The sequence below is a fragment of the Alnus glutinosa genome, chromosome 11, assembly GCF_958979055.1.
Source record: "Alnus glutinosa chromosome 11, dhAlnGlut1.1, whole genome shotgun sequence".
In the NCBI taxonomy this organism is placed as follows: Eukaryota; Viridiplantae; Streptophyta; class Magnoliopsida; order Fagales; family Betulaceae; genus Alnus; species Alnus glutinosa.
Genome location: NC_084896.1, coordinates 17,417,308 through 17,431,396, shown reverse-complemented (window position 1 = coordinate 17,431,396; position 14,089 = coordinate 17,417,308). Strand labels below are relative to the sequence as shown.

The 14,089-nt window shown below is 36.0% G+C and overlaps 2 protein-coding genes across 3 annotated transcripts; both read left to right on the top strand.

Moving 5' to 3' along the window:
• Positions 1-884: 884 nt before the first annotated feature.
• Positions 885-4,514, top strand: LOC133881170 (uncharacterized). The gene is made up of 6 exons (XM_062320124.1): positions 885-1,039; positions 1,140-1,373; positions 1,500-1,592; positions 1,702-1,803; positions 1,898-1,960; positions 4,425-4,514. The coding sequence occupies exons 1-6, from the start codon at positions 1,022-1,024 to the stop codon at positions 4,512-4,514; spliced, it is 600 nt and encodes a 199-aa protein (XP_062176108.1). The 5' UTR covers positions 885-1,021.
• On the top strand, positions 4,406-10,537 carry LOC133882490 (metacaspase-1-like). Of its 2 annotated transcripts, none has more exons than XM_062321678.1 (5): positions 4,406-4,986; positions 7,988-8,318; positions 8,648-8,759; positions 8,844-9,029; positions 10,187-10,537. In XM_062321678.1, the coding sequence occupies exons 1-5, from the start codon at positions 4,629-4,631 to the stop codon at positions 10,244-10,246; spliced, it is 1,047 nt and encodes a 348-aa protein (XP_062177662.1). In that variant the 5' UTR covers positions 4,406-4,628; the 3' UTR covers positions 10,247-10,537. The 2 variants fall into 2 exon arrangements, with proteins under 2 accessions (XP_062177662.1, XP_062177663.1); XM_062321679.1 differs by having other exon boundaries at positions 7,991-8,318; positions 10,187-10,534.
• Positions 10,538-14,089: the final 3,552 nt, after the last annotated feature.

Below are 14,089 nucleotides of genomic sequence, written 5' to 3'. Positions count from 1 at the left end.
ACACCGGCGATGTCAGCGGCACTACATACTACACCGTGGCCACACCATCCGGACGCCGTTTATAGACCATTGCCCCCGGGTACGGTGGGGATGAGCAGGTCAGATCCCAGCCAGACGAGCTCAGCTGGATATTCTCCTTCTCCATACACGACGTTATCGCAGTTGGGGCTGACCTCACCGGGTCATATTGATCGATGGTGGGCGCAAGAGTGTCATGATCTGAGCAGATTTCCGTTGTACTATCCATACCCCCTTCCACCACCTATGCCAGTCAACCCTGATAGTGAGACTCAGGATGACAGATTCCCGCTGTCACAGCGGGGGGGGATGCCTATGCCGGCTATGCGGTCGGGACAGCTGTCGGCACCGGCGGGGGGCCAGGGCCAGGCACCTGGGGAGAGCCAGATGCATGTTTATGGACAGAGCCAGTTGCCGCTTCCTGGGGAGAGTCAGGACCCAGATGTGGGGGAGAGCCAGCTGCCCCGCGAGGGGGACGATGTGATGTTGGGTCTTGATCAGTTAGCCCATGATGTCCCCCAGGATATGCCTTCGGATGACGATCATGATGATGAGCATCACCCAGAAGATGAGGTAGGCGAGGAGCATGCTGGTGACCCAGCGACCGAGCACATAGCGTTCGACCATATTTGGCTGATGGGTAAGTACATTTGTATACATCATTATAAACTAATTAATTTAGTAAGTTCGTATAATATTTAAATTGAATTTTTAATTTATTAATATAATTAAGTTATTTAGTGTTAATATATTAACGTTTTATATTTATTGACTAGGGTATAACCCAGACGGGAGCATCTATTTTGAGGTGATTAAGGACCCAGAGAGAAATTGGGTGCTCCCGAGGGGTAAGAAAGTTGTGTTACAGTACAATGCTGCAACACAACCAGTGGGACGAGCATGCAATCGTTATAGACGGGCTGCGGGCAAGCTGTTACGGAGCGGGTCCCATATTCACTTGCGGGACAAATGGGCAAAGGTAGATAAACAGATTAAGCAGGCTATGTGGGATGCCATAATGGTATGTGTATGAAACTAATATATGTATTTTGTGAAATTAAAGTTAAGAGGATTTTTTCTTTATTGAACTGCTAAAATTAATCATTAGATTGAATGTGCAGCAAGAATTTTATGTACCCGTATCCGTCGACCAGCGCCTGGCACAGAATGAATTCTGGGGTGATATGGGCCGTAAGCACCGTTCGTGGAAGTCGAAGTTGAGGACCCAGCTAAATATTCGAGACGGTGACACACCATTGACAATACGTGCGAGAATGCCAGATACGTTTTTTGATAAGTATGACCAAACGGATGTGGAGGACGTACTGCACGAGTGGTGCACAAAAATAAATGTGGTATGTAGGTCTTTGAATGTATTACTATAATGTTGTGTTTTTTTAATAAACAGTTCATTCAATCATAACACATAAGTAATTAAAAGTATCAATTCTGACATTTTTTTGGAAATGTTCAATGTAAAGGAGAGGTCTGAACGAATGAAGCGGCTGCGGGAGCAGAATGACATCCCCCATAGTCTGGGGTCCAAAAGTTATGCCAGATTTAATCACGATGAGGTATGGAACAATATGTAAAAACCCTAATTCTTATTTGTGCGTAATTGTTCTTTCTTAACGTTAAATGAATATCCAATGTTTGTTATATATTTATACTGTATGGCGACAGGCATCTATATCTGGCACGCCCCCCACTCGCGCCGAGTCGTTTGTGAAGACGCACACAAGGAAAGACGGCACTTACCTGAACGAGCGGACACGGGACCTATGCGTATGCTACTGTTATAGGTTATCGATTATTATTAGTTATGCGTGTGATAAAGTATTTATTAATTACCAGTGTTTTGTATGTTGACGACGTACAGGAGCGGATGACACAGAGTTTATCCACTGATCCTGTTGCCTCGGACCCCGTCTCATCAGATACAGTGCGTTGGGCACCTGGTGACGCGTACGAGCAAGCGGTTGGGCGACCCGAGTATGCGGGTAGGGTTCGGCAGGTTGGGCTGAACGTTACTCTTGTTCGCGGGACTTGTTTCTCGTATAGGGCCCGCACACGGGGGGGACCGGCCGAGGGCACGTCTCAGGATTGGGCTGCTCACAAAATTGCGGAGTTGGAGGGCATAGTGCGGGCCGAGAGAGAGCGGGCTGACAGCATGGAGCAGCGCATGCGACATTTTGAGGCCTTCATGTCCTCTACAGGATTATCGTTCGTATGCCCTGGTGCTCAGCAGTCTTCACCTGCACACGTCGGTAGTACGTCATCTATTAGTAGTGCGCCTGCAGGTATGGTTCATATTATGTATACACTTAGGTTTATTTTTAATTTGTTCTCATTACTTGTTTAAATTTGCATATAATATTATGTAGGTTAATTATTTTTAGTACTTGCAGGTAATGCGACAACGGTTGGTCCGTTGTCGCCTTCTGGACAATTGCTGAGCCAACAATCCCCTCTCGGGACTCCTTCGCCCGTTACACCATCTCTTGCGGGACAATCGACAGTTGGCGAGCTCACGCCCGGGACTGCACCTCGTGATCCGCAGCGACGTCCTCCAGATTTGTAGATATTTTGTGTATTTTTTTTTTTTTTTAGTACCGAATAACTTTATTAAATTAAGAATTTCAAATTTGTTAATGTTGTTGTGTAAGTAGTTATTGTTAGTAATGAATATATTTATTAGTACATGGTATTCGAATTTTTAAATATTGTTGTTTTGATTAATTTGTGCAATTTGATTTTGTGATATTTTTGGATAAAATAAATTTGGAGAATTTTAGTAAAAAATATATATATATATATATTTTAAATAAAAAGAAATTAAAAAACAGAATTAAAAAAATATATATATATATATATAAAAAGAATATTTATATAAAATATATAAATATATTTTAAATAAAAAGAAATTAAAAAATAGAATTAATATATATATATATTATATACTGCGGCCAACAGTTGGCCGTGTGTACATTAATACGCTGTTGGCCGCGTGTATTAAAATACACGCTGCCACTTGTGCAATTAGCGTTGCCCAGATCCACCGCGTGTATCTACGCGGCTACTTACACGCGGCGAACAATTTGCCACGTGTACAGTTACTGTACACGCGGCGAACTGCAAGTGGCGATTTACAATTTTTTTTGTAGTGTTCTACGATATTCGGAAAAGAACCCATTTCAAGATATTCCAGGATTTATTCTATCGAGGGTGAAAGGGACACTCAGATCAAGAATATAATCTGTTAAAACTTAGTTGCACACCAAAAATATAAAAAAAATAAAAAGATATGTATTCGGTCTATTGGAGGTTCATTATTATTATTATTTTTATTCAAATGGAAAGAAAAGGGGGAAGTATTGAAGTTTCATTAGATGTACTGCTTAACTCCTGCTCACATCATATAATAACATTTTCCAAAAAGTTCTATATCTCTTATATAATAACATTATTTAAAAATAATTCAATCCAAAAACCTTTATACTGTCATACCATCTAAAACTTTGCTGCCTCTAGCTAGCTTCCATATTGGTTTAGCCAATCCATGAATGAGAATCAAAGAGACAAAAATAAAGAAAAAGTAGGTAAGCTGATCCGTTTTTAGCCACTGAATTAAAGGTTAGGGCATCAAGTTCTTGCTTTATATATGAAGTGATGAGAGAATAAAGCGAAAAAAGTGCCATAGAGTTTGATTGAACGCTAAGGATTGCATTTCGGCAATGTTAACTTTTCACGAGAGAAGGTTATAACATTTTACTAGGGGATATTTATAGATAAATGCCAGAACTACGTTTTATCTCGTAATTATTTGACAATATTGATGTGGCATTTTTTTTTTACTAATTCTTAAATTTTTTATTTATCTTTTAAACAAAAATTACTCTAATAGTTGGTTTTGATTGCCACGTGAATATTGTGTGATAAAAATGTAATTTGTAGTATTATTCAAAGAAACAAAAGAAAAACTTGTGAATGCATTTTCAATTTGCCTCTCAGGAGACCAGCCCTCAAACGTATTAATATTTTTCATTAGAGAAATGTTATAAACTACATTTTATTTTACAACTGTTTATCACAAAATGCTAATGTGACAGTTTTAACCAAGCTTTAAATATATCTATTTTTTTTTTGTTTTTTTTTTAAACGACGACTGATCCAATAATTGATCAGGCTGCGACATCAGCATTGTTCTCTCTTCTACCGCTTGAACTATACTTACTAATATTCATCCAAGCATTGCATCAAAATGTAATTTCTGAAAAAGTTATAATTTTTGACCACTTGGATGACAATTGCTCCACTTTTCTTTACACATACTTTTCTTTACAACATACGTACACTTTGTGCAAATGGCCTTTTAATATATGTTTGCTTGTTATACCCAATGGTAGAATTCTTCGAAGGGAGACAAGGTGAAAAGGCATGGCCGCCATATGTACAAGCTACAACGTCAAACAGATCGAGTAGGGTTTGACAAATAATCTCCAACTCTTTTCCGCCGTTGGTTTGATACAAATTCAGTGAAGACTCAATAGTTCAGGGTCCCTGAATGTATATATATATAGCGTCCCGGCCCGGAAATATTGCAAGCAAAAATGGACTCAAGAGTTACAGGCAGTCGGAGCAACACACAGGGTCCATCTTACTCAAGTCCCGACCATGTACGGCGTAGTCTACTCTCAGTATCGAACACTTTGCAGAGTATAAAGAACAGGTTCAAGAAGAAGACCTCAATGAATCGAAGCTTAGATGTTTTGCCGCTGAATGTTAAGCATTCAACTGGTCCAAGTAATTGTCATGAGACACACCCAAGGAAGCGCGCAGTTCTATGTGGGGTTACTTACCAGAACAACAAGTACAGGCTCAAGGGAACCATTAACGATGTCAAGAAAATGAGGGATTTGTTGATTGACCACTTTGGTTATTCTAAGGAGTGCATTCGCGTCCTCACAGGTGATTATTACCTATCTTATGATCGATCATCCTAAATTAATGGTTCATATACGGAATGATTCAAAATTCTTTTATGCTATCCATAAAGTTCTAATTCATATATATATGATTATCAGAGCCGGTAATTCGTGTTTCTGTGTTGAAGTATGATATAAGACTATATAGGTTAATTTTTGTTTCGGGTTCGATGATCATGTCAAAAATTTATAGTCCTTATGTTGTGTGTCAAATTCGGATCATGTCGAGACATGTGTATAAGATTATACAAGCCAATTCTAACCCAACCTATTTACTTAAACGGATTAAACCCCTAAACTTTAACCTGTCTATTTTGTTTTGAATTTATGTCAAATTTATAAATTGTGTAAAAAATTGCTATCCATAACGGCTATACGTTGAACAATTTCCTTTATTTTTTCGTTTAGATATCATGCAGGAGAAAGCTAATTAAGAATATGTCTCTATACCATACATCATCTGTTTGAACGCAACATAGAAGAAAAAAAGGCTAATTTAATTATCAGCAAGAATTTTATATAGTTAATTGGACCATTTAATTTTCTGTGTCTCCTGGCTCCTGCAAACACGTGGGTGGAACGTTCGCGTAAGGTTCACACTTCGGGTTTCATCTTTATTGATGTTGTCGCAAAAAGGTTCACTTAATTTTCTAGGAAGACCTCGATAACTTTGACATTCCAAGTAAATTTGATGCAGTTAAATAGAGTAATTTTACATATTCATCAAGTATTCATGAAAAAATGAGGTGACTTTTAAAATTACCATTGAGCATATGATAATTATGGTCAGATGATGATTTTAAAAATTATCTCATTTTTTTATGAACACTTGATGGACACTTAATGTATTATTAGAATTACTCATTGTCACGCTTTTAAGAGTTTGTTCCGAATTATGTTGGAAAATAGAGTTATGGTCTATAGAAAAGTTTAAAAGAACTTTTTGAAAAAACATAATTTTGAAGCTTGACCCAAAACCCAATTTTGAGTTCTTTTTATTTATTTATTTTTCTAGTAAAAAGAAATAAAAAAAAATAAACTTTTTAAACTCTTTATTGCAATCTCAAACAGGCTAACTCTAAACCATTGGAAGTTTCACTGTATTCAATCTTAGTTTCATGGTCATCGTTTTAGGTAGACATGATATTACAACCATCACATACGTACTTTTCAATTCATAATGCACCCACGTTCTGTGTAACATCCTGGTCCCGTATTGGCAAGATCAATAGTCCATATAGAGTGTTGGTTGTTTATAAGATATATCAATGGGTGTTAAGCCCCACATTATTTAGTTATTCGATAAAATTAGGCTTTGTGAGAAATTTTAAGAAAGTTAATTAACTAGTCATTTTGGGGTGATAGCACAAATATAGTTAGTACTTTTCCCTACGTCATTACAAATGGTATCTAAACCACCTAATAATGCGCTATGTGTTACTGTCACCACTGCATAACATGGCCCTAATGAGGACGTCAAATGTTTGAGGAGAAAATTATAACACTTCGATCTCATATTGAGAAGATGTGTAACCCACATAAAGTGTGAGTGGTTTGTAAGAGATGCTCATAGGTGCTTAGTCTCAAATTGCTTAATTACTATGTGCAACTATGCTTCATAAGGTATTATAGAGAAACTCCAAATTGACTGGTACTTTTGAAGTGATAACGCAGATATGACTAACGTTTTTTAGTAAGTTATTACATTTTGTCTCTTCAAAGATTCTTTTCGTTTGTAGGATAGCTCATCTAAACGACCAACAATTGGTCAAGGGATTCTCCTCTATTTTCCCTAACACTTACCAGAACCTTTCTATCTTTTGCATAATTATGGGCATGTTTGGGTAACATTTGTTTTTCTAATTATATTTTATTATTTTCAAAAAACATTTTTTTTTAAAAAATTTTGTCTTAGGTTTTCTAAACCATTTAAACATAATTTTTTTTTTTAAAAAAAAATTCTTGGTATTCACAATTTTGAATATAATAAAGAATAATAGAATATAATACAAAAAAAAAAAAAAAAAAAAAAAAAAAAAAAAAAAACGCATACCCAAACAAGCCTTGAGCATTTTTATTGCTTGTTACTCTTAATTTTTTCAAACAACATGTAGAATTCATCTTTGTTGTACGACATTTAGTTTCAACAAATAATATATTTTTTTGTTGAGGTACATATAATTCTTTTTACTTTGAATTTAATTCGCGCAAAAGGAAATTTACTCTAATCTAAATATTATTTTAATAAACGAACTTATTCAATATGTTAGTTTTACGCTAAGGCAAAATTAATTGTTGTGCTATTAATGTAACTTTTCATTTTTCTCTTTAAAGTTTCAATATCTTAGGATTCATTTTTTTTTACCATAATTAAGCCTTAATTAAAGAGCATTGACTAATTATTTTACCATAATTGGGGTCTTACAAGATTTTTTTGTTGAACAAAACTTATACTCTTGCTAATTGGAGCCTTATTTTATTGGGGGCAGTAGGCGGCCGCTTATTTGGCCTAGCCAATGAGCTGGTAATGGGCCCATGAACAAGAGGTTGCAAGGATTACCTACTCTGGATGGATGAGCCCCTTAGTTGGGGCTATTCGGGAAGGTAAGTTCTTCACCACTTTTTATGAGCTTGTTTGTATTGCGTGCAATTTGGACAATTCAATTATAAGGTATCTCAATCCAACAAAGTCTATCGATTGCTTAAAACATTTTTATACATACCTCAAGACGACCAACGTACCACCTATTAATTAATGAGAACCATAGATGCTAAAGAATTTGTTAGATTGTATGAAGCTACGTATAATCTAGACTACATGATCATACGTGGGGACAAGATCATTTAATTAAATAAGCCTTAATTAAATAGTGAAATTCACAAACCATATATTTTCGTTTGATCAACTACACAGGTATGCATATTTACTCATACTTAGAACGCATAACTTGTGATTTGCTGAAAAGATTAATACCATAATGCAGAAGAAGAAGAAGATCCTGCATTTATCCCAACGAAGAAGAACATACAAGATTCCTTGAAATGGCTTGTGGAGGGCTCAGAGCCCGGAGACAGATTGGTGTTCTACTTTTCCGGACATGGCTTACGACAACCAGATTTCAACAACGATGAGCGCGATGGGTTTGATGAAACTATTTGTCCAGTTGATTTCATGCAAGAAGGCATGATCCTCGACAACGACATAAATTCCACCATTGTCCGGCCGCTCAAGAAAAATGTCACGCTTCATGCAATTGTCGATGCTTGTCACAGTGGAACCATTCTTGATCTAGAGTGCATATACAACGCAAGAACGTGAGTATTTGATTTATATTTCAAATCTCTTGCCTCTAATTATTAATAATAGTAGTAACAACAACCAAATAATAATAATAATAATCTCTTCCCTAGAATCCGTTATAATTAAAGTCTAATTTCACCTTCTAACTAAGCAATGTAAGACTTAACACTTATGACAATCTTTATAAACTACCAACTCTACGTGGACTACTCCTCATCTTTTCAATATAGAACGAGAGTATTACATATGAAATCTAAGGTTAGGCAATGACTGGTAACATTTTTTGTTGTACGTAATCATGCATGCATAATTGTTAATTAATTTTTGGCTTGAGACTTTGCAGGAAGAATTGGGAAGATAACAGCCCTCCTTCAAAAGCTAAAAAATGTACAGACGGTGGAATTGCAATTGGCTTAAGCGCTTGTGGAGATGATCAAATGGCTGCCGATACCTCTGTAAGAATTTTTCTTTCTCCAAAATCCATTTATATCAGCGGTGCCGATACCTCCCAGATTATATCATCATTACCAAAAATGCAGGCTTTCACTGGAGATGAAATGGCTGGCGCAATGACCTATGCTTTGATCCAAACGGTTCAGAGAAATAGCAAATTGACATATGGAAGTCTACTGGAGATAATCCACGAAACCCTCGAACAGGTTAACAATGGAAAGTGCTTCGGGTCGAGGTTCTTACACAAAGTTTTTCATCGCAGCATAATCCAGGTTGGTTTTCTCCCTCTTAACTCTCATCTTCCATTAGTTTTGAAATCGTATCTATATGCTTTAAAAAGTGTCAATTTAGTATATCTATTTTTCAATTTTTTGTTTTTTGTTTTTTTTTTTGTTAAATTCTAACATAGGGGTGTCAAAATTTTTAAACTACCCATCCTTATTTTTAGAAAAAAGAAATTACAAAAATTAAAGCCTTGGCCAAGATTTAACGGAAAAAAAAAATAGATATTTTTGAATCATTGGAAAAAAAATATCGTATTTATATATATTTTAAAAAAGGGTATATAGTGAATTTTGAGATAATTTAATAGAAAATCCTAATGAATGAGGAAAATTGAAAAGATATATGATATATATGTTTACAACTTTTATACAACTCCAACAACTTTTTTGAAAATCAACCATTGGATATGTAGAAACCACATTTAGAAAAACATATCCAATGATTAATTTGAAAAAAAGTTGTTAGAGTTGTACAAGATTTGTATCAAGAGTTATACAACAATAATCTCTCAATTGAAAATGAGAAATGATCCCTACACTCATTTCTCACAACAATCCTACAACAAGCTGACGTGGCTGGTAGTATTTTATTATTTTTTTACAAAAAGAAAACAAAATAAAACAAAAAAAGTAATAAAATATTACCAGCCACGTCAGTTTGTTGTGGGGCTGTTGTGAGAAATGAGTGTAGGGATCATTTCTCATTGAAAATAATTGAAAGACAGATACATATTGTAAAAATGAAAAAAGATTAAGAGTGGTGAGTAAAGTTTTCATCTTTTATTTTTTTATTTTTAATTTTTTTTGAGCTGTAATTTCCTTATGTTGATATATCAGTCATACTTAGATGTTCTATGTACGTATATATATGATATAAGCCATCAAAAGTTGGCCATTCTCTAACGTACTTTTTTCAGAAAAAGAAAAAAGAAGTGGATAATATTAATCATAATGAACCCATTTTCAGTTTATTTAGAATAGAAATTAGAAAGATACTCCCATGAAAGTGCAGAAGCTGATCGAGCTTTTTACCTTATAATTTATAGGTAGCCACTGCAAACTTGAGTAACAATAAACAGTTGATATAATTTCTTTATTAATTAAGCAGTGTTTCTTACTGCATTTGGATTTATGGAGGAGTGCAGGATCCTCTGCTATCATCATCTGAAGAATTCGAGGTTTACCAGAAGGAATTTGTTCTGTGAATCATATATACTGGGAGGATGCCATCGTTTCAACGAGCGTCGATTAACTTTTGATGTAACTCGGCTTAACTCAATGTACAGTTGGAATACATGTTGCCTTTCTTCAGTCAATTTGGTACCCAGAATAAGGAAGAGAGAATCAAACAGGCCGTAACTTTTAAATTTGGTTTACTAATAAAAAGAATTCCCCAGTTCATAGTTTTCAGAGTAAAATCTAGTGACCCTCGGCATTTAGTATATAACAATGGTGCATTTTGTATCGGTTTATTGCATGATGCGAACCTCCTAGTAACAAAATATAGGAAATGATATATCGGCTACTTTGAGAGAGTTGTGATCTCCAATGACTACTTCGAGGGTACCTTAACCTCCAAAACACAGTAAACTGTATTCTTAAACAATAATCAACTCATTCCTTTATTGTTGAAAGTTTCCCTTTAAATAGAGAAACAATAGACTAACAATTACATAAGAGACCAATTAGATCTATTGACTTCTAAGATCAACTAGAATGACTTCTAAGACCAATAGACTTCTAAGATTGACTAGGACGACTCTAGTAAAAAAAGATTCTGAATTAAATATCTATTCCTTATTAGAATAGACAACAAAATAAATGGAGATTTACTCCTTATTATTAACTTAACCCCCAAGAAAAGATTACATCACTCCCCTCCTTTAACAATTTTCTTTTTTTATATAGATATGTTCTTTTTCTTTTTTTCAGCAAAGGTCATCACGTGACTTTTTCTTCTTGATTTCTTTTTTCTTTTTTCTTCTTCCTCTAAAAAGCACATTTAACGCTTTTTTGCTTTTTTTCTTCTTATTAGTTTGACTTGTTGACCAAAACTTTTTTTTTTTTTAATTTTTTTACTACCAACACGACCTTCATAGTTTGCAAAACTCCAAAAGACCTTTCTCATCACCGTTTAAGGCCTAAAGTCCAAGTCTTTTTACAATCTATGCATAATGCTCCCACCTTTTTATCTCTACCATTCTTCTTTCATCAAAATCTCTACATGGCAGCCTAGATCTGCATCTCACAGAGCCTAAGGCTCAGCTTTGGTCTCATCTAGTTCGGGTGAAACGTTATCAACCATAAAGCTAGGGTTTTTAACAAACAATCTACATCTTTTCTTCCTCATTCCCTTCTTAACATGAGAGCCCATTTGATCCGGACGTTCTGTAAAAGCTACTTTTACAGCCTCTAATCAAAACTTGACACATAAGATAAAAACACCAAATAAAATAGATCTGAAAACACTAAATCTTTAAACCAAATCAGTTCAACAACAAAACCTTCTCACTTTTTTCTTTCATTCTAACCTCACCGGATTGACGCCTGAACCAGCCCCACCTCTTTTGTCGAACACCATCAACTACCACCACAACACCTCGGCCAAAAAATTTGGCCTCAATTTCGAAGAGCCAATCCTTTCTCTGTCTCCTAATGATCCTATTTCCAGAAGAAAAATCATCCGAATTAGTTGCTAAGAAACATCTTGAATACAAGGGAAAAAAAATGATCACGTTTTTTGTGTTCATGTGAGTTCAATATCAAAATTCTAAGAGAGTAGAAGAATAAATGCTCTATAAGAAACATCTTGAATACAAGGAAAAAAAAAAGAAAAAAAGAATAGCAGACTTCACAAACTCTGTTTACGGCACTTGCTTCTCAAATCTGAACAAACCAAACTTAGAAAAGAAAATCAAACCCAACTCTCAATATCTCATTGTTTTTTAAAATATCCAACTTGGAACACACATTCCTATTACCCATTTTCCAATCAAAGCAAAACACATTTCTAATGAGAGAAAGAGAGAGAAAAGGCAAAAAAAAAAAAAAACTTCATCTGAAAGATGGTGGCCATGGGCGGATACCGGCGGTGGCCTTCAACGGATTCCGACGGCGGCGTTTGGTGGAGTAGGCCGGGGTGGTTCAACCTCGAATAAATTCGATGGGGTTAAAAAAAGAAGAAGAAAAGAGGTTTTGTCAATGGGTTCTCTTTGGGTTAAAGATCCAGTGCCATCATCTCCATTCTATGTAGTGTTTTTTTTTTGCTGATGTGTCAAATTTATATCGGAGGGTGTAAAAGTGTTGTTTTACACAACATCCGGATTGAAGTTAAAGTATTACTTCAGTGAGGTCATGGCATAAAACAAGGCTTTTGTGCTCACCAATAAAAAATTGACACGTCATCTTAGAACAAAAGTCTTAAATGTTACTGAAATACCGGATCATAGCAAATGTCTAACCCATTTTTCGTGAAAGCCTTGTATTACCCAATTTCCCTATCAAACAAGTTGAGAGGAAGTTGACCACCGTGCCTGCCCAAATCCACACCACCACGGCCAGAATAGACGTTGTCGGCATCGCCCAAGCTGAAGCACGTCAGAGGAGCAGCATTTGGAGGCAACAAGTTCCAATATGTAAGTCTTAATGTCATCTTTAGTGACAATATTTCCAACTTTACGAAGAGCAAGAGTGAGCACTGATGGGTGATTGAAAAATGCGAGTAAGGCTTAGAATTTGAATGCAAAATACCATAATAGCAAATTCTTTTGGAGAGCGAGTAAGTGAGGGAAAGTAAAGGAAAATTAGAGAAAATTCGCAAAACAATTTAGATAGAGACAGAGACAAAGATTGAGAGTCTGAGAAAGTAGATTAAAAACTTACCGATAGAGGAGTAGCAGTTGAACCGTAGGAGGAGAAGCAGCTGACCCACGTCGGAGGAGCGGTGTTCGGTGGCTTTGGGATTTGGCCTGGCTATGGCAGAGTGGTCTAGCACAGGCATTGGCGGCGTGGGCGGTGTTGGTAGTGTCCAGCCTGGCTGAGGTGGTATGGATTTGGGCTGGGGCGTTGGTCTCTTTTTTCTCAACTTGTCTGAGAGAAAAATAGGGCTAAAACAATGTTTTCACGAAAAATGGGTGGGACATTTGCCATGATCCGGTGATTTAGCAACACTTGAGTTTTTTGTTCTGAGATGACATGTTAATTTGTTATTGATGGGTACAAAAGCCTTGTTTTATACCATGACCTCACAGAAGTTGCTCTCTTGAAGTTATTCTCTTTTAACATATATACATGCGCATACTTGAATGTTGTGAAACTAATTAAATGTAATGGCAGTGTCCTAGAAATCAAATAACCAAGCTAAGGACTAGAGGTTAACTCTTTGTGCCTTGGACTCCGAAAACCTTCAGGAAAAGTCCCTATTTCCTTCTCTCTCTGTTTTTCCTTGACACACTCGCTCTCTCTTCCTGTCTTTGGTGGCTCTAAATGACCAAATGATCGCTAATTCTATGAAAATATGCTTAAATAACATTTTTTACTTTTACAAACTTTTAAACTTATCTAACTCGCATGCAGTTTGTCATTGTTAGATTAATGCTCGTGCCATTCGAGTGCTAGAGTTTTTCAATTTCTCTTATGTGGCTTCACGCCATATCGTTTGATCGGTTATTTTATTTCGATTAAATGATTGCTTTTCTCTGTAACCCATGTGGTCACCGGAGACGGAGAAGGGGACATCCTCCCCCCCAACCCCCCCCCCCCCCCCCCCCCCCCCCCACTTTTTTTTTTAAACAAAAAAAAAAAAAAAAAAAAAAAAATTAGCCGCCTTCTCAATTTGTTGGCCCTTACCCAATTAATTTTTGTTCCTTAACCAAATAAACCTAAAAAAATGCCCAAATCCACATATTTGTTGTAGACTTGTAGTCTTTAGACATCAAAAGCTAACAAACATTTAATTAAGGGGGGGCGTTTCCAGTTCCAACACAGCCAAACAACTCAAATTCTGAAACAAAAATATTTAATAATAATAAAAAAAAAAATAACTGAAA